The 22095-nt window shown below is 40.5% G+C and overlaps 1 protein-coding gene across 1 annotated transcript in view; it reads left to right on the forward strand.

Annotated features, from left to right (window-relative positions):
- The window catches only part of exoc4 (exocyst complex component 4), a 507730-nt gene that overhangs the window by 465760 nt on the left and 19875 nt on the right, over positions 1-22095 (forward strand). The window contains exons 14-16 of the mRNA XM_073066788.1: positions 15964-16105; positions 17743-17921; positions 21083-21242. Of these exons, the coding sequence (XP_072922889.1) occupies positions 15964-16105; positions 17743-17921; positions 21083-21242 (481 nt within the window). The remainder of the gene's footprint in view (positions 1-15963; positions 16106-17742; positions 17922-21082; positions 21243-22095) is intronic.

The following is a 22095-nucleotide window of genomic DNA, read 5'->3' on the forward strand; positions in this document are numbered from 1 at the left end:
ACCCTTGAGTTCCTTTGTGAATCTCTGCATCCTAGCAGTTGGTAAATATTCTGTTCATATTTATATGTTAAGAAAGGTCAGTTTATTTATTTCTTTACTGAGATACGTTGCAGAATAGGCCTTTTCGGCCCTTAGAGCCATAACTCCCAGCCACCCCCGTTTTAATCCTAGCCTAATCACAGGATAATTTATAATGACCAATTAACCTACCAACTGGTAGGTCTTTGAAGTGTGAGAGGAAACCAGAGTACCCAGAGGAAATCCATGTGGTCACAGGGAGAATGTATAAACTCCTTACAGGCAGTGACAGGAACTGAACCCAGGTCACCTGTACTGTGAAGTGTTTTGCTAATCACTAAGCTACCATGCTGTCCATGATCTAGAACTACCTGTGTCTGCATTAATCTCTTTAGGAAAGGTCCAGAAAGCTAACCAGCACCTATCTAGCTATCTCTCCACCAGTTGTCAATAAATAAATAAATAAACAAATAAAGATTAGCTGTATTTGTCACGAGTACATCAAAACAAAGTGAAATACATTGTTTGTGTCAACAACCAACACAATCAGATGATTGTGCTTGGGGCAGCCCACAAGTGTTGCCATGTTTCCAATGCCAACATAGCATGCCTACAACCTTAACTGTACATCTTTGGTGTGGGAAGAAACCCACGCAGTCACAGGGAGAACGTACAAACTCCTTACAGACAGCGGCAAGAATGATCCTCCACTGGTGATCGCTAACGCTGCAAAATATTGCGTGAACCACGACGTTACTGGACTCAAAAGTAGGGATAGGCAAGAAAAATAGTCCAGGTGGTCTAGTTATTCAAGTTCCTCCAATCTTTCCGCATAACTTTGAGCTTCAGCATGAGGGTTCAGTTTCAGGGTTTTTCTCCTGCAGTAAGCAGTGCTGGAATTTCTTTCAGTTTACTTGTGACTGCTAAGCTGAGCAAGCACTGAAGATGAAGTTTGTTCAGAGTGCCATAATAGCTTGAATATGACTTATTTACATACTTACTGCTTATTAAGCCACTGGTGTTTAGGGCAGCAAAGAAGATCCTCCATCTCTAGTGGTGTTCAAGGCTTCCTTCATCATGTCAGTAGCTTCCTCTTGGTTTTCACTACTATCAGTCATACAAGTCCCAGGTGGAGACTCAGGAATACCATCACATTCAGATGTAGAAGGATTCTTCATTGCTGTTTCCGTAACAATTTTGTTTTACCAGTCAGGGTTGTTAGCCCTGAGCTGAACCCCTGAACCTGGAGGACCCATGGACCACTCTAGACTCTACCCTTTGACCTGTTTGGTGTGGGTGACCCTACCAAGAGCAAAGCACAAAGCCCTGACTCCAGTCAACATAGCTCTCTGGGTACTATTTAAACAATTTGTGTTTTTTTTAATATATTTTTCCTCATGACTTCAGCTGTCTAAAATTTTGAATAAATCTTTTGAGAATTATTTTTTTAAACTCCAAAATACATCTCTTCAGCAAGATTGTTGATCACTCTCCCAAACCCTTGTTGCATTGGTTTTGTGTCCATTTTTGTCTGAAGACTATTTGCTCATTTTAATAATTCTAGCTCACTGGTGCTTCATGCCAAAATGTAGTTTGAAGTTTGTGACCAAGACTATCCTACCTTCCCTCCACAAAGCATGATGTTACAGTCAGGATCCAGAATGGTATAATAGGGGACTAAAGTTATAAGACTTCCAGGCACAGAGAAACATTCTGTACTGAGAGACACAAAACCCAGAGAGACCCACTACTGTGGGACACCCTGCATGCAATGACTGTCCACATCCAGTGACAACCACCCCCCACCACTGCACCGAGATCCCAAGATCCAGAGTACCTGGCACCAAGACATTGAACTGATAGAACTCTAACAAGGAAAAATATAGTCTTTCACTTCTGTTTCTTGTTCCTTTATTTTTCAGACCTTTTCCCTCACTTTCAATCCCAAATTCATTGGTAAATATCATAGTTCTGTAACCCCCCAGTCCACTTCTCAAGAGTGATTTCACTATCACTGAACCCAGGTGAGTATTGCCTATCTCAACGTCAAGTGAATGCATCCAACAGTGGCCCAAGATGCTGACTAGACAGTAGAACTCAGGGTAAACACCAGAATAAAAGCGCATATGGCCTGTAAATTCCAAAACAGAATTATTAAATTGACAACTGTTTTGGTATATTTGACATCTGACTTTGATGCAGCATCAAATTATCTACATCAAGGGTTTGCTGTTTTTGATCAAAAGGCATGGGATTCCATTCGGGACATCAATGTACAATTGATACAATCTCTTTCTTTTGAGAATGTGAATTTTATAGTCACCCATGAATAGTGTGAGCCTGATCATGTGCAAAGTATACATATGATAGACATTTTTCCTACATTATCTTCAATCCAGAAAAAGCTAAGAAGATTTTTGATCATTGTTTTTTTGAAATTTTTCTGAAAGGAATGAACAATTTTGGTATCATCAGGTAAAAGGCACCAAGGTAGTGTAGCAACACACACAAAATGCTGGAGGAATTCAGCAGGCCAGGCAGCAACGGTGGAAAAAAGTACATCTCGATGCTTCGGTCGGAAACCCTTCAGCAGGACTGGAGAGAAAACAGCTGAGGGGTAGATTTAAAAGATGGGGGGAGGGGAGAGAGAATCACCAGGTGGTAGGTGAAACCTGAAGGGGGGAGGGATGAAGTAAAGAGCTGGGAAGTTGATTGGTGAGATAAGGCGAGAGAGGGAAATGGGAATGGGAAATGGTGAGGGGGAGGGGGGGAAGTTGGGAGGCATTACCAGAAGTTTGAGAAAACGATGGATGGACATATCAGAATGGGAATGGGAAGTGGAATTTGGCCATCCATTTTAATTCCCATTCGATACATCTGTCCATGGCCTGCTCCACTGTCGTGATGAGGCCACACTCAGGTTGGAGGAACAACACCTTATATTTCGTCAGCCTCCAACCCGATGGCATGAACATCAATTTCTCAAACTTCCGGTAATGTCCCCCAACCACCCCCCCCTTTTCAATTTCCCATCCCCTTATCCCTGTCTCACATCATCTCACCGTCAACTTGCCAGCTCTTTACTTCATCCCTCCCCCTCCAGGTTTGACCTATCACCTGGTGATTCTCTCTCCCTTCCCCACCCAGCCCCCAGCCCTTTTCTCTCCAGTCCTACTGAAGGGTTCCGGCTCAAAATGTCAACTGTGCTTTTTTCCATAGATGCTGCCTACCCTGATGAGTTCCTCCACCATTTTGTGTGTGTTGCTTGGATTTCCAGCATCTGCAGATTTTCTCTTGTTTATGGTAGCGTAGCGGTCAGCGTGCCACTGTTACAGCTTAGAGCTTTGGAGATTAAAGCTCAGTTCCAGCTTTGTCAGTGTGGAGTTTGTACATTAGGGAGTTTCCTCAGATGCACCAGTTTTCTTCCACAGCCCAAAGACCTACCCATTAGTAGGTTAAACAATCATGTAAGATTGTCCTGTGATTAGGCTCGTGTGTCTGGGCGGCATGACTCATTGGGCTGGAAAGGCATGTCCCGTGCTCTAAGCTGTGGTTCCCGAGTAACAAGGCAAATGCAGCTTCACATGGTGCACAGCATGACCTTCCTGGTAATTGAGGAGTTATCTGAATATTATTGCCTCTCTGATCAAATGGGTAAAGGAAATTGAGATAGATACAGTTTGGTTTAGTGGGTAACATGTGGTCCACGTACACTTGGGTCACTAGGGGTATGTTTGTTGTGTTACCCATCACACTGGAGTAGTTCTAAAATTTTCTTTGGTGACCTTGGGATTTAAAGGACAAAAAAATGGCTGGCTTGACTTTTCACTCCTTATCACAGTTTAACAAAGTGGAGAAGTCTTTTGTTTTATCAGCAAGGGAGATATCAGGCAACACTTCAAATCAGCCTATCGTACTCTCACCCGTTATCCTCACAAATGTGCACTTTCATGCAACGTGCTGGATATGGAAGCAGAAAACGCTGGAAACACTCAGCGTCTATTGTTTTGATTTTCATTGGATAAGAAACGTCTGGCTCACTTATTTTCATTCCCTCCTAGCTGAATGCACTGTTCGCTTACTTAAGATAAGTTAAATTACTACGTGTTTGGGATTTAACCTGAGGATTTTTTTTTGTGACTATATCTGGTAGTGCATTACCTGCAGACAGATGCAGACTCTGACATTTAAGACAAGAAATCGAAATGGATTTAAACACTGAAGTGTACATCAAAAGATGTGATCATAAAGAAGTTAAACTCCCTGGCAAAGCCTGAGAGATTAGGCGTTTCTTGATAATTGTGTTGAATTTATGTATTGTTGTTGGTACAGCAAATGGCATTCTTTTACATTGTTTTAATGTGACAATTCATTAAACAGCAATAGTAAGTAAGCCACCAGTAACATTAATTCACGAAAATAACATACTAGCTTTGTTTAACTAGCATTCTATCATCGATGACAGTCATTCTGCTGTTCATTATGATTGTTTACTGAGCTGATGGAAGGCACAGGGCTGTCATTTTATCTCCAGACCTTTGAAATTGCTTTTCGTTTTATTGAAATCTCCAGAGTTTACATAGGTGTTCAAAAGTAAATTGCAGAAAGAAGTTACCCACGGAGTACTCTGTAATCATAGTAAAATAACAAATAGTTAATTAACTTTTTAATTGAGTTGCTTGTGTCATCACTAACCTACTACAGATTTCACTGCAGCTTGAACCAGACAGATTTTTGTGTGGACAGACAATCAATTTACAGCCCAAACTGAACACAAGGAATCCAATATTTAACATTTTCCTCACCCCTCTTTGAACTAAAAATGAATGGAGCTGGTGGCTCTTGAGTTCTATCCCACAACCACATCGGATTGCCTTTCTCTCTCCCTCCATTCCCTTTCTAAGATATTTCCCTTCTTTCCTGTTAAGCGTCAGCACCTCCCTCACTAGCTTTCCATCACTACCCCCACCAAATGCCTGAAACCATCATCAAAGACCCAGACTGCACTAATATACTCACTCAGAGATTGACCAACCTGTGAGCATAGTCATATACAAGCTAGAAAATTAAATGTTCAAACCAAAAGCACATTTTCTTCCCTGCCCCTTGTTAGTTTATGTATTTGAAGTTGCCATTTATTAACTGTAGATACTAAAACAGTTTTCATCATCCAACCAAACCAAATCTCAGGCTTCCATACCTAGTTTGTATGGACCATGAATGAGGAAGAAGATTATATCAGATTTGAACTGTCTAAGCCATATATGTCAAACTCAAGGCCCGCGGGCCAAATCCGGCCCGCGGTGGAATTATCTTTGGCCCGCGAGATAATATCTAATTACTATTAAAGCTGGCCCCAGTAATCGAAGCGCCTATGGCGTATGATATGGCTAATGCTGAGTTTATTCAGGTACCAGGTTTTCAGGGTTTTTAGTGTTTATTTGGCAGTCTTGCTCGGCAGTCTTCTTCATAAGAAACGGAATTTGTAAAGTGAATCACTTTGTAGTTATAGCAGAGACTGAGACACATGAGAGCAGGCTGAAAAAACGGAGGCAACGAAAGCTGCGTTCGCACGCGTCCGACTGATCTGGCCCGCATGAAGCTGCATTTTGCTCAATCCGGCCCGTGACCTAAAATGAGTTTGACACCCCTGGTCTAAGCCATCCTATTTGAATGGCTGGTTTGGGTAGAGTTCTCCACCTCTAGCTGAACTCAGCAATAGAACTCTGTGGTTCAGAAGCATTCAGCCTTGTATCTGCACAGTAAAAAATAACTGCAAAATCGGCTTTGAACAATTTTTGCTTTGAAATCAAAGCCTTATATAATCTCACAAAAGCAACACTTTGAAGAACATTTCACATTCAGTGAAGAGCTGCTGAGGGGTGGTGATAGAGGCAGATATATTAGGGACATTTAAGAGACGATAAGATAGGCACATGGGTGAAAGAAGAGTGGAGGGCTATGCAGGAGGGAAGCATTAGATTGTTGTCAGAGTAGGTTAAAATGTTGGCACAACATTGTGGGCCAAAGGCCTATAATATTCTATCTTCTAATAGATCAAAGTTCTAAGTAAATTTTATCATCAGAGTACATACATGTCACCACATACAACCTTGAGCTTCTTTTTCCTGTCGACATACTCAGCAAAACTACAGTATAGTAACTGTCAACGGGATCAATGAAGGATCACATGGAGCACAGAAGACAACAAACTGTGCAAAGGCAAACATAAATAAATAGCAATAAATAACGAGAGCATGAAATAACAAGATAGAGAGTCCTTAAAGTGAGATCATTTGTTGTGGGAACTTCTCGATAAATGAGTGTAGTTATCCTCTTTTGTTCAAAAGCCTGATGGTTGAGAGGAAGTAACTCTTCTTGAACCTGGTCATGTGAATCCTGAGACACTTGTACCCTCTACCAGATGGCAGCAGCGTGAAAAGTGCGTGGTCACTGATGGTAACTATTTGTTTGTTTGACAATAACTTTGCTGCATTTTCATCCTTTTTCTAAATAACTTTGCTTCAGTATAATGCATCAAATTCATGATCTAACTAAGTGAAGGTGAATCTGTTGAATTGTACAGATGCCATTTCTATGCTGTGCTGATGGCGATTTGATCTCATATTCTCAGGTTTAAGAAAAGAACAGAACTTTCACTGCCCTTTTCCTGCTGAATGCACAGCAGAGAATGAAGTGCATGTGTTAACCTTTCATGACCTTCTTTCCTGGCTTCATTCTGGGACCTTTGATTACTGAATATTCCGAACCCTTCTGTCTAGGTCCATGAATGACAAACGGCTATTTAAGCAAAAGAAGTTGAAGAAAAATATTACTTTTAGGAAAGGCAAGAACGTGGATGAAGGACTTCAGTAATATGGGGCAGTCAACAGAAACTGGAAATGGCCCCACAATCAGAGTCAGGTTTAATATCACTGGCATACAGTTCTGTGCAAAAGTCTTAGGCACATGTAAAAAACCTGCTGTAAAGCAAATATCCTTTCAAAAATAATAAAATGAAAAGTTTCTAAATATCAAAAAAATTACTACAAAGAGCAGTAAGCTATAAAAAAACTAAATCAAATGAATACTTGGTATGACCACTCTTTGCCTTTGAAACTGCATCAATGATCTGAAATACACTATTGTGCACTTTTATAAGGAAATCATCTGGCAGGTTGGTCCAAGCATCTTGGAGAACGTGCCACATTTCATCTGCAGTCTTTGACTGTCTCACTTACTTCTATCTCCCTAGGTAATCTCAGACAGCCCCGATAATGTTGAGATCAGGGCTCTGTGGAGACAATACCGTCAGAAACCATATAAAAAATCGAGTGTGCTCGATTTTCGCACACTTTCGCACAGTACTGTATGCTGTGAGATGTTGTTTTGCAGCAGCAGTACATTGCAATACATAATAATGAAAACTATAAATTACAATAATAAGTATGCACGGTATAAAAATATTAAATTAAATAAATAGTGCAAAAAAGAGAGGGGAAAATAGTGAGGTAATGTTCATTGGTTCAATTGTCCATTCAGAAATCTAATGGCAGAGAGAAAAAAACTGTTTCTGAAAAGTTGAGTGTGTGCCTTCCGGATCCTGTACCTCCTACCCGATGGTAGCAATGAGAAGAGGGCATGTCTTGGGTGATAGGAGTCCTTAATGATATATGCCATCTTTTTGAGGCATTCACCTTTCGAAGGTGCTAGGGTAGCTGGCGCCCATGATGAAGCTGACTAAGTTTACAACTCTCTGCAGCTTTTTCCGATCCTGTGCAATGGCCCCTCCTGGTTGAGAGAAGATTCTATAGAGGAAGTAAAACTTCCTTTTATTGGTAGTTTAATCTTTAAAGGACAGGTAAAGAACAAACATTGGTGAAAGAACCAGGAATAGACTAGACACTATATTTGTTCTCCTAATTGAGCTCTAGCGCCTGAAAATGGTGACAAAGCAAGATTCAACATTCACTTTTGAAGAAACAAAATCTACAAAGAACTGACATGGATACAATGGGCAAAAGAGTTGCTTCTAAACTGTAGGTTTCTTTGATTCTCCAGCAAGTAAGGCAATGGGAGAAAACAGTTTGTTATATACTAGGCAACACACACAAAATGGTGAAGGAACTCAGAAGGCCAGGCTGCATCTGGAGTAAGTAGTCAACATTTCGGGCCGAGAATCTTCATCTGTACTGGAAAGGAAGAGGAGAAGTCAGAATAAGAAGCTGGGGGCGGAGTGGAGAAAAAAGCACAAGGTGGTAGGTAATAGGTGAAACCAGGAGACGGAGGAGTAAAGTAAAAAGCTGGGAAGTTGATTGGTGAAAGAGATCAAGGGATGAAGAAGGGGAAATCTGATAGGAGAGGACAGAAGACCATGGAAGAAAGGGAAGGGGCAGGAGTAATAGAGGGAGGTGATGGGCAGGTGAGAAGAGAAGGTGTGAGAGGGAAACAGGAATTCTAGTATTCCGGTATTCTAGTAATTCTATTAATTATTGTATATTTTGGTATTATTTTGGAAATACTAAAACAAACATAACAAGTTCTGTATGTAGAGGTAAATTGTATAATCACTGGAACACTATTCTTTAATCTTACTCAGTAATTCATCCTGTTACTGTGTGTTGTCATGCTCAATATGTTATCTATGTGATGATATCTTCAGCACTTGGCATTGAGTCAAAAATATTCCATTCCAATAAACCCTTTGTTCATTCATGAGATAAATGTATTGAAGTGTGCTTCAGCTGGTCTGAAGAAAAAAAATTTCATTCAATGTGCTTGATCCAGGTAAATAACCAGAGGCCACAGCATGTACATACAGGGAGCTATCCAGAAGACATGACTATAGACTGTGTATTCTCAGTCTGGTTTCTCACCTTTCCAGCTAATGTTACTGAGAAATGATCAAAAGTGAGAATTATGACATGCAGACTTCCGATTGCCTTCTGGATGTGGTCAACAAATTGAATCTATTGTCATCTCATAAGAGAGACTCAAAAAATAAGTGTAAAGGCAAAACTGTTCACAGCAAGCCTGACAAAGCCTGGTGGGAGCAAAAGATATGGGAATGGAGAGGGTGGAGCACTGCGGGAGGGGTTTGGCTCAGGTGACAAAGAAGGAGTGCCCAGCCCCATGACACCAGGCAAAGTCATTTGATTCCAAACAATTGATTTATTGATCATTACACAATAGCTCACTGGTGCTTGCTGCTCTCTCCTCTCTCCTTCTCCCCTCCTCTTTTCCCAAGCATGATTCCTCTTCCCTGCCCCTTTCTCACTTTCAGTCCACAAAAGAGACCCGTATCAGAATCAGGTTTATCATCACTCACGTATGTCATGAAATTTGTTTTTCTTTTGCGATGCAATGTGTAAAATTACTACAGTACTGTACAAATGTCTTAGGCACTTATATATAGCTAGGGTGCTTCAGACTTACACAGTACTGCAAATACTGGCCAAGTCAATGGACCAAATCTACAGTTTTATGATTAGACCAATTAGTCCCCAGGATGGAGATTTGATTTAACCTCTAAAAGGTGCCTCTGACAGCGAAGAACTCCCTCAGTTTTAGCCTGTATTATACGCCAAGTCTCAGGAATGTGATATCGAGGCACATAGATCAGCTGGAAAGTTGGACTGAGCTGTAGCAGATGGAATAGTATTCAGACAAGTGTAAAATAATGCATTTTGGGTCATCTCATACCGACAAGTCATATACAATAAATTGTAGAGACCTTAGTAGTGTTAACGTGCAGAAGCACCTTTGGGTGCAAGTTCATAACACCCTGAAAATGGCAACACAAATCGATAGGGTTGTAAAAAAGATGTTTAGAATACTTTCCTTCATAGGCAGGGTTATTGTATAAAAGTTCATGGGACAAGCTGGTAAAGAAGGTGCTAGAGGTAGGTACAGGGATAGATGGATGTGGGCCAAATTCAGGAAAATGGGTTCAGTGTTGGTAGGCAGCTCAATCAGCATGGATGAGTAAGAGCAGTGATTCATGTTTTCAAGATGTACAACATTATAACTTGTTGATTTTCACTGTACATTTAAGTCTCAGCTTTTAGGACTTTCTTGTTTGCGTTTCTCAGAAAGAAACGGCTGAGACATGAGCCAACAACCCAGGTGACCTCTCTGGCAGGATGGCTGCGCCTCCTGGAAGATTGTTTCTTGTAAATTAATGCAGTTATGTATTAAAAGGCATGATGTGAAACAAAAAAAAATTACAAGGACCTTTCCTTCTCCTGAAGCCCATTTAAGCAATGACACATGGAAAAGTTCTCTTGTCTTGTGTCCTTAATGGTTCTGCCGACACAAAACTCATATTAAACATCGACACGGATGATTTAATAGAATTTCAAAGAAAATCAATTCTTTTTTTAACAGCCTCAGTGACAAAAGAATTCAAAGCCCATCAATGCATGGAACCTGACTGATTCTCCTCTGTACCAATGACAAATCAACAACATTGAAAGGTCAAATGGCCTGCCTTCCTCTGGCAATGACTGAGAAGGAGGTGGGGTGGGGGGGGGGGGGGGGAACCGTGGGTGTGCTTGCTCACTGAAGTGTTCTGGTCAAGCACAATTCCAGCTCACTTCTGTCAATGTCACTGTATACTGCTCACATTTATTAAGCTTTTGTGCAAAGTAGTGGTGAGCTTGAGGAGTACAAGTGACAGTTTTTATACCACTGAGATAAGTCGGCAATAAGGAAGAAAATCTTAAGAGAACTTTCTTCTTAAAATCTTTGAGAACCATTGAAAACATTCCAGTTCGGCACAAGAGGTGGGAGTGCATGACTGAGTCTTGGTAAGTCAGCGGTGAGCTAGCATATCATGCATATTAATGAACCACGAAGAGTCAAAGCAGGGGTCGGCTGTATGGCACCCACATTGCCGACTGCATAGAGTGCATTCAACTTTTTCTGACACCCTTGACAAGCGCTCCTGAGGGGTGAAGGCATTTGGAAATGTTAGTTCTTAAAATCTGACCTCATGACATGCAGCATTAGAATTCCTGACCTGTGGAGCAGTGCCATGAGATCAGCTGGCTCAGTGATCCACAAATTTAATAAATGAAAGCCTTACTTGTTCTACCCCGTCCCCCACAACAAATGGATCACAATCCTTTCAAGGAGCTGCAAATTCCCAGGAATGCAAATCCCATGGCTGGGCCAGTGAGTGTCACGAGTGTGTGTGTGTATATATATCTTTTTTTTCAAATTATTTTTACCTTGTGAACTTTCTAACTGAATGGTGAGGAAAACTTCAGGACTTAAGAAAACTCCCTCCTCAGAGCGTTGTTAGACAGTCAGAATCTGCATCCTAGAGTGGAAACAGAACATGCTTTTAAGATTAGGGCTGAGAAATTCAAAGGTGACATGAGGGGCGAGTCTTATGCAGAATAATAGATGCCTGGAATGGATTACCATGGATTGTACTGGAATCGGGCAGTTTGGTGGAGATAGAGATGTTTTTAGATAGACACATGAATAAGGAGAGATATGGATGATAAACAAGAGGAAGACATTTAGTATAAATTGGCATCAAGATCAGCACAACTGAGTAGGTAGATGGCCTGTCCAATACTGTACTGTTTAGAAAAAAATGTTAATTACCTTTTTAATTAAAGCCTCATGGACCCTGTAAACTTTGATGCCACTTCCAAGCTCGTCACATACCACTGAGTGGGAGCCATTGACCAGTACTTGCATGAGGTGCAAAACTTGTGGAAAAATGGGATTGAGTACTTTATAAAATGATAGGACTAATAGTCTCTATTGGTGCATCTTATACCAGTTTACTTCACCTAAGCTAAACCTACTCTACTTCCCCACTAAGGATAATTTTGTAGCCATTATGAAGTCAGCTATTCTTTTCCTCAGCTTGAAGGAGCTTCCATATTATTGTCTAATTATATGTTGAGGTTTTCTGAAACAATTAAACAAACAGTTTCCAACATACTTCTCTGTTCAAGGTTGTAGTGACCTTGAACAATTTTTGTGCACTGCCCAATGCAATTTTTACAAATAACAAATCAAAACCTGGCCCATCAGCAGCAAGTTTCCAGATTTTTGAGTTTGCATAGGCAGAGGCCTCTGACTCTGCAGCTGGTCACAAATGGCATTCAACAATTGCTTTGGCATCACATGAAATGGTGTTGAGCAGATGGCTTGGGTCTTGTATACAAAAGCAGGTTTTACTGAGGCGACTGAGATTAGCCTCGTGTTATTTAAAGGGCTGACCATACCTGGGATGCTGCTCGGAAATCCAAGATAGATAGTTTTGATTAGATTAGCTGTCTTTGTCGCATGTGTTGCAAAACTTACGTGCAGTGAAATGCATCATTTGCGTCAATGACCAGCACAGTACTGAATGTGTTCTGGAGCGGCCCACAAGTGTTACTATGTGCCAACATAGCATGCCCACAACATAATAACTCTAACCCATGGGTCTTTTTTGGAATGTAAGAGAAGACCAGAGCACCCGGAAGAAACCCACTTGGTTATGGGGAGAACATACCAACTCCCTAGAGGCAGCGGCAGGAATTGAACCTCAATTTTCCAGTTGCTTGTGCTGTAAAGCATTATGCTGACTGCTATGCCACTGTTGGCCCACTTCCAGATGGGTGGTACCTTTAAGTTTTCTCAATAATGATTATTGCCCCTGCAAACTGCCTTCCCCCCCCCCCCAAAATAAATACTACTGGTGCTATCAGTCCGCTCAGATTTTCTCTTCTGAATGTACCTTTATCCTTGTCCATAGTTCTCTTCCCAACCAACCCTTCCCATCCTCCATTAAACCCCTTCCCACCCACATCTCACCCACGGACAATTGTTTTTGAAGTCATTTTTGATGGGTATTTCAGCGATCCAAACAAAGGAGACAGTTCCTGCACAGAGAAAGCCATTCCCTGTGCACCTGAGTATCTTTGGCCTATATTTCCAAGCCCTTTTCAATTTCTAGACCAGTATATTTACAAGCTGGAGCAGGAACACAAGGTCCAACAGATCCTGACAAATGTCAGTGCACCACAAATCTGACCACTTTTCCACACCCACTAGTTGGATATTTAACGATCTTATTAAATAGATAAATAAAAAGAGACATCTGAAAGTTGCAGTAGACCCATGTGTTCAGAAATGAAAAAAAAGATGGAAAACATTTGAGATGAAAACTCTCTGACAGACCTATTACAGCAGACCAGGAATAAAGCTGGAACCTGATAAAAAGCAACATCATAGATCATTTATGCTGAATTTGCTTTAAATTCTGTTGAAAAATACAGATAGAAAGAAAATAGAATCTGTGTGAATTAATTTCAGTATCTAGGTGGATATAGGGCAACGGCCTTTTTTCATGTTTTAAACGTTCAAAGTATTAGTCCTGTACTTGTTGAAGGATGGATGAAATCAGATTTTGTTAAACCTTACAAAAGTGTTGTTTGAGGTTGTTTACTGTTTGATAATGCAGTTGCTTATAAATATTCCCTTCTGCGCCATTTATCAGTCCTGTAACAGCTTCCTATTTGTGCACCATCTGTAATATTTATTGTCATGTTCGTTACCCTTTACAGTATTATCAGTTCAATGTAGCTAGATCTTGCCAGCAGCATATTGTTGGAAAACAACAAAATTGAGCTAGTCTGTAAAACAAATTAACTAGATTGGACGTTTCTGTCTACGTGTAGAGAACAAGATTTCCCAAGATTGTATAAATTCTGGTAAGACAGTGAAAGCCAGATACTTTTTTAAAAGTGTGCATTTCTTCTGAATCTGAAACCCAAGTATTTAGAAAAGTTTAGTCCATCAGCATATCAGTTCATGGTCTCTGCTACTGCCACAATGAGACCTCACTCAGGTTGGAGGAGCAACACCTTATATTCCATCTGGGTAGCCTCCACCCTGATGGCATGAACATCGATTTCTCAAACTTCCAGTAATTGTCCATTCCATCCCCCCATCTCCTTCACCATTCCCCATTCCCATTTCCCTCTCTCACCTTACTTCCTTACCTGCCCATCACCCCCCGCTGGTGCTCCTCCATCTTCTCAGCTCTTTACTTCACCCCTTTCCCTCTCCCAGTTTCACTATCAGCTACTACCTCGTATTCCCCCCCCACCAACTTACTCTGACTACTCCGTTTTTCTCCAGTCCTGATGAAGGGTCTCGACCCGAAACATCAACTGAACTCTTTCCATAGATGCTGCCTTGCCTGCTGAATCCCTCCAGCAATTTTTGGTAATCCTTAGAAAAGTGTAGTGGTTTCTTTCCTGTGGCACTGAACCATACAAACTAGTGCTTAGACCATACCACATTCACTAAGCTAAACCAGGTGAGTAGTTTGGAATTTCAAGGGTGAAGGAATCCAGCTAATAAGGTTTGACACAAAGCAAGATAAAAAATCGGATCCCATGCCTATATCTGTATCTCCTTCCCCATCCACACTATCTCCATCTTGTCCCTTCAGTTGAAGTCTCAAAACATCTAGCAGATTTTCTCATGTTTGTGATTTTCTATTCCACTGTGAAGTCTCCTTAAGGGATGTCTACCCCTGAAGAAGTTTAAATCTTCCCTTCAACGGGCGTTCAGTGAAACCCTCTCTCTCTGCTCCTCCTCTGTGATCTCTGCTGCCCTCCAACTTTTTGACCATGTGCTTCTCTGGCTCTTGACCTTTCCCATCCACCTGGCTTCACCTATCACCTTCTAGCCAGCCCTTTTCCCCTCGTTCCACTATTTAATTCAGGCGTCTCCCCCCCACCTTCCCTCTGAGTCTTGAAGAAGGGTCTCGGTCGGAAACATCGACTGTTTACTCTTTTCCAGAGCTGCTGCCTGACCTGTTGAGTTCCTCCAGCATTTTGTGTGTGTTGCTGACCATTTAGGTTTCCTATCATTTCCTCCATCACTTCAAACAGAAGCTGTTGTCCCTGTTCTGCCACTTGCCTCCTTGAACTTCTACCCATCTCTTCGGATTTTCCACGGATGAGTTGGTATATCAATGTAAATTAATTCAGTGTAATTACTTTCATTTCAAGAGGACTAGAATATAAAAGCATAGTTGTAATGCTGAGGTCAGACCACATTTGGAGTATTGTCAGCAGTTTTAGGCCCAATATCTAAGAAAGGATGTGCTGGCATTGGAGATCCAGAGGAAGTTTACAAGGATGATTCCAGCAATGAAAGGGTTACTGTATGAGGAAATGTTTAATGTACGCATGGCTCTGGGCCTGCACTTGCTGGAATTTAGAAGAGTCAGTGGGGGTGGGTGGGATATCATTGAAACCTACCAAATATTGAAAGGCCTGGATTGAGTGGACATGCAAAGGATGTTTCCAATAGTGGGAGAGTCTAGGACCAGAGAGTACACCCTCAAAAATACAAGGGCATCCCTTTGGAACAGAGATGAGGAGGAATTTCTTTTGCCAGAGGGTTGTGAAGCTGGGGATTTCATTGACACAGATGGTTCTGGAGGCCAAGTCATTGGGTATATTTAAAGCAGATATTGATAGGTTCTTGATTAGCAAGGGCAAGAAAAGTAATGGGGAGAAGGCAGGGGAATAGGGTTGAGAGGGCTGATCAATCAGCCATGATGGAATGGTGGAGCAGGGCCAAATGGCCTAATTCTGGTCATTTGTCGTATGGTTAAAAAAAGACTGTAGCACCAGGGGGAAAATGAATTAAAAAGCAGTTTCTGAAGATAAAGGGATGAATTACTTGACCTTATGCTTGAGCGAAATTGTGAATTGCAACATTAATGCCTGTCAGAGGACTTAGCTTTAAAGGAACATTTTGCTTCACAATGGGATTTAAAATGTTGAACCTTGTGTAGTTAGAGCAAAGCTGTGGTGGTTCCTTACTATAACAAATGCAATTCAGTAGCTCCAGCTTTATAATCTACCATTTACGTAACCACAGTGGTTTAAATTGTCCTGTGTTCCTACTCCACAGCATTTTCTCCAGGGCAAGACGTCCATATAAACATGGATATTCCCCCGGTGTCTGAGCAGATTATGGAGACTCTCAATGACCTTGCAAAGTCATTTCAAGAAATGGCTGACCGGTGTTTACTCGTGCTTCACTTGGAAGTCAGGTACAGTATTGTTGTCAGCAAACCCACCAAACATTTTCACAGCTCCTTTTCCCTATTTATATTAAACTGGCATGGCTTTTCAAAGGTTATTCTTTCCCTGAAGCATCTGAATACAATTTAATGTGCTAAACACAGTATCAATGAAAATATCATTTTTAGTTGATGTTCCCTGATTTTTTATGTCACGTCCAAAAATCCTTTGATCAAGAAGTTTTTCTTTACTTCATTTCTCAGGCATCACACCATTCATGATTCACTTGAAGACTTAGACACTCGAGGAATGATCTTCATTGGGGCAGAATGGTCTTTCTCTTTATTTATTGTCATTATTTTAATTTAACCATTTGAGATGGTTGGAACTTCGATTGTACCCATCAGAATTAGGTTTAATATCACTGGCAGATGTTGTGAAGTTTGTTGCTTTATCGGAGGTGTATAATGCAACACATGAAAAAACTCTCAAGTTACAATAAGGAATATCGATATATATTATATAAATTGAAAAAAATGAGGTACTGTTCATAATTAGTTTATTGTCCATTCAGGAAACTGATGGCAGAGGGGAAGAAGCTTTCCCTCTGTTTTTGATTTGCAAAATATTTGCAGAGGTTAGCAGTGACTCCAAACAGAAGTTGCCAAAATAAAATTATGAAAATGAGAAATTCTTGCTTTAACAAAGCACCAACATGATTCAAATGGTTTACATGCATTAAAAACCGATCTGCACATTTCACACAGTCGGCCGCTTGCTAGACAGGCAGTAGCAACCTCATTTCACCGCTGCCTCATGAGAACTGGATCAGCACTGCTGAAGGATTTCCATGGCAATCTCAGGCAGCCATGGAGATATGTTCAACCTTTAAGAGTTCATGACAAACAGCATACTGGGAGTGGAGGAGAGGTACATGGAACATGGATCTTACAAGGAAGACAGTCCTTGAGCATTGATGCACTGAACAGACCAGGATCAGTAACGGAAATGGGTCAAAATAATGTATGGAGGCTACCAGCAACACTGTTGCTGAGTAATATTCTATATTCCTATGTGGGAGGGATTCTGTTATAAATATAGTACAATTATGTTTAATCATACCCCAGTGAAATAGGGGCATGCCTGTCCTAGCATGCAAAGTCAACAGTGATATCTAACCACCAGTCTGCCTCACCTGGTGGAGAGCAAGGGGCATGATAGGACACAGTAGAAGTGATGTGAAACCAAGGAAGACACCAGTTTGTGGCAACTGCTTGTACCATTGGAACTGGCCCAGAGGGTTCAAAACTCTCCCGCACAAGTTTCACTGTCATCAGACAACCAACACATTTAATCAAAATTGATTTTTAGATCTCTTTGATAGAATGATTTCCCATCCTATGGGAAATGATTCTATTAAAGAAAGGGTTAAAAAATCAATTACTACCATGGTGCAGGTAAAGAACAGCCAACTGCAGTAAAGTAATTACCAATTGTTGTTAATGAAGTGGATCTAAGGAAGCCTTCGATGCGTCTCTATTTAATTTGATCGGAGTTGTGGAGTGATAATAAAGGCTGAGGATCTTTGAGAATTTTACACTATTGTGACTCACTATTGCAGCTCAGTAGTTTGAAGATTTTACACTGTCCTCCTTTGTTTCCTCAGAGTTCACTGTTTTCACTATTTAATCCCTCTGGCCAAGCAAGGCAACTATGCCATTGTTGCAAATGCAGAGAGCATGGATTATGACCCCCTGGTGGTGCGACTGAACAAAGACATCAGTGCCATCGAGGAAGCTATGAGTGGCAGCTTACAGCAACACAAATTCCAATACATTTTTGAAGGTAAATTAGTTGAAACTTAATCAATACAACTGCATGCAATTGCACCAGGAGTTTTTTCAGACCATTGATTTTCAGCCATTAATACACAAAAAATCAATTGTTGAAATCACTGTTGGATTCAGGAAAGATTTATTCACATCAGCTGACAAACTATACTCCCATTACTGAATTACAATCATGTACAGATACACTGACAGACAAGCATAATTATGAACTAAATTGATGTAGTGTCTCCCAGTTGGTTGCCCATCTAATAGCACATTTGCATTGTCTATCTTTACCTCCCGAACAATTTATGAATTTCCCTGAAAGGGAAGTTTGAGAGCGGTTCTATTTTTAAAACAAAATCTATATGCAAACACATTGTCTAAAGACAAGTACATTAACCATTGGTCAACTTGGAATTTGAAATGGTGCTGTGGAGAGAATACCAATGTGAAGAGTGGGAAGTAAAGTTTGTGCAGTGAACGTGTGTGAATAGATATATCTTGCACACAATGCATCTCATATCCTCACGACACCACAAAGTGCTTTATGCTTTATGACTGCTGTTTTGAAACATAGTCACTGTTGGAGGACAGGCAAGCATGACAGCTGGTTTGCAATTAAAGAACAGATAATCTATTTTTAGCTATGTTCATTGTGAAATAAATACAGTATTCTCATGCTTATTTCAGCCTTTTCCCCTGAGATTAGAACCCTACTTTGGAACTCCCTGCCCCTTACACTCCTTTCATTCTTGATTACTAAGCTACCTTCCTATCTTACTATTTTTCAGTCCAGCTCAGGCATTAAATTCTTGATGAGTCCTGTTTGTCCACTCAGATTATTCAAGTGAATCAATCCCTCAATTTCTTGCTCGATCAGTGCCACAGTAAGAGATAACGTGGAGCCCTGTACTGATTCAAGTGCAGAAGAACTGCATGTATCCAGAATTTTTTGGCCGCTACCTTTAGGAGAGGAGAACTAGGGAAAATATGCAATTTTCTGTGTTATTTTTTATATATTTTGCAGTTGCATTCACATTGTTTTTCTGTACAGATCAGTCTTATCTAATATTTGTCACACTCATTTATTTGGATTTGTCATTGATGTAGGGCTAGAGTCAGAGCTCGTCCTGTCATCAATTTTATCGTTACAAACTCATCCATTTATTTACAAAGCAACTAGATTATCTTGCAAAGATACATTACCAGATGACAGAACCCCTTAGGGAAAACACTAGGGGCACCAGGAAGAATTCAGTGAATACTAGAATGGTACCAAGACTGAGTTTTGAGAGCTTATATTTAGTAAAGCAAGAACAGAATTTATGGAGGATGAAGTTTGTGACATGTTTAAATTCAGGGGGGAATTATTGCCAAGCTGAATGAAGAACATGTCAGAATTGGAATCAGGTTTAACATCACAGGCATATGTTGTGAAGTATGTTGTTAGGGCTGCAGTACATTGCAATACAAAATAATTTTAAACCTATAAATTAAAATGAAATATATATTAAACGTTAAATTAAGTAATGCAAAAAGAGAGCAAAAAATAGTGTTCATGGATTCATCATCTATTCAGAAATCTGATGGCAGAGGGGAAGAAGCTGTCCCTGAAATGTTCAGTGTGTGTCTTTAGGCTCCTGTATCTCTGCCTTGGTGGTAGCAATGAGAAGAGGGCATGTCCTGGGTGTTGGGGGTCCTGAATGACGAATGCCACATGCTGCCTTTTTGAGGAATTGTCTTTTGAAGATGTCCTTGATGCTGAGGAGGCTAGAGCCCAAGATAGCGCAGGCTGAGTTCACAACTTTCTGCAGCTTTTCTGATCCTGTGCAGTGGCCCTCCCATGCCAGACAGTAATGCAGCCAATTAGAATGCTCTCCATGGTGATCTGTAGAAACTTGTGAGAATGTTTGGTGACCTACCAAGTCTCCTCAAACTCCTAATGAAATGTAGCCACCGTTATTACCAAGTTAAGGAAAATGGAAAAAGTGCTTCTGTAGGAATTTGGGAAGTTTGAAGTTTGGGGAAGTTTTTCATAAAGAATATGACCATTCAGACTGACCGCACCGACCAAATATCCCAGCTCTATTTCCAGCTTCTAACTTGTTGATTTGCTATGTAATTTTGGATTACAAAAGAAAAAAAAAGTAAGAATTCCTTCTTATAATTGTTCTGCAAATAAAAATCAAAGTGAGGAGGTATTGAGAGAATGATCAGGATATTATAGGAGCATTTGGGGTTTGGGCCACTAACTGTAGGGAAGAAGGTAGTTCTTTGCTGCAGGTTTAACAAGGATCCAAGGAAAAGCACTTCTACTCCCTTAGTTACTTTCTTCGAGTCTAGGTATTGGTTGATGTAAATCCAAGTCAGGATATTGATACCTCAATCTTCTCTGAGGATCGTCACCTTATCATGGTGGAGAGGCTTGTGAGTTTCTGATACACCAGGAGCGACGCCATCTGAGTTCAGCTTTTTGGTGCCTAACTCCTGGTAGGGTCACCCGCAGCGGTAAGGTTCCAAAGAGCAATCCAATGAAGCCCTCAGTGGTGGAGATGGCAGAAGATGATGACACATCACAATGACAGTGAAGGGACCCCATCACCTTGTATTCCATGCCACTGGACCCTGACCCCAAGCTGACAAGGACCGTGTAGAGGCTGCCCGTGCAACAGCTTCTCCACATTAAACAAATGTCATTTACAGGCATTCTCCATTAAGGAAATCCATCCTAACATCCCAGAAACCCCTTAGGGGAACATCATACTCGATCTGAGTAATCGCACTACTATTTTTGCATTTGACTCATATTTAAACAAATTCAATCATATGAAAAGAATGACAAGTTGAACAGGCTATCAAAGGATTACCTGTATACAAAGAACAAATCCTTATTTGAACTGAGCGCTGCAGAAAAGGAGGAATTTAAAAATTATAGTGAGGTAGGATGGCATCGCAGCCTGCAAGGTGATGATTAAAAGAAAAGATGGAATAACAATTACACTGTCATGCAAAACTCTGCTGACCCTAATAGAATGAAGAATGTTCTGCTCATTTGAAGAATTATTGAACATTAATTGTATTCCTTTATTATTTTGTTACCTACGGGAGAATTGAATGATTGCATCACTGTTAATTTGAGAGAAGATTTAATGTTTCTTTCTGCATTAAACCTAGGCCTGGGTCACCTCATTTCTTGCATTTTGATCAATGGTGCACAGTATTTCAAGAGGATCAGTGAATCAGGGATCAAGAAAATGTGCAGAAACATATTCGTACTGCAGCAGAACCTGACCAACATCACCATGTCTCGAGAGGCAGATCTCGACTTTGCAAGGTTAGTATAGGAGAAGCTGGGAACTGTCTCATTATAAGCAATGATGTAAGGCAAGAATAAAATGTAATTTTCTCGCTTTCACTGTCAAACTCCCATTGGATAAAGAAAAAACTGTTAACTGTCTTTGTTGCCAGGTAGAGCTACAAAATACATAACAAAAAATGTGGCTGAGTCTCAGCAGAAATAGCAGAGAAATGCTGGTCCTTTAATCACAGATATGGGAAGCCTAACCTTCAGGGATATAAACACAGCATCAAAGTTCAAAGTAAATTTATTATCAAAGTTACCAGATACAACCCTGAGGTTCATTTTCTGAGATTTATTTATATACACAATAAATCCGATAACCATAATAGAATCAATGAAAGACCTCACCAAAAAGGTGAACGACCAGTGTGCAAAACACAACAAATTGGGTAAATACAAAAAGAAACCAAAAAAAAAAGATAAATAAATAAGCAGAAAGATGAATAGACAGACAGACAGACAAGTAAGCAAGCAATTAATATCAAGAACATGAGATGAAGAATCCTTGAAAGTGAGCAAACCATAAATCCAAAAATTAGTTTGGAAAACACCTCTTCATTAGGAAATGGTAAATATGTGAAACCTATGCTTCACTTAGTTCTTAACTTAGTCATTAATAGAATTTACATTTAAGAGAAAACTCATAGGATGGAAAATTAATTAATGGAATGCATTTTAGACTGTTCTCCAGATACACCCAGTGGCCATTTCATTAGGTTCACCTGTACACCTAAGCAGGTGTAACATTGCTGTTGGTTGCAGAGATACATGCCGGGGAAGATTAGTGTGGAGGGATGAATGAACAAGGGAATCACAGATGGAATGA

The sequence above is a fragment of the Hemitrygon akajei genome, chromosome 14 (genome assembly GCF_048418815.1).
Source record: "Hemitrygon akajei chromosome 14, sHemAka1.3, whole genome shotgun sequence".
In the NCBI taxonomy this organism is placed as follows: Eukaryota; Metazoa; Chordata; class Chondrichthyes; order Myliobatiformes; family Dasyatidae; genus Hemitrygon; species Hemitrygon akajei.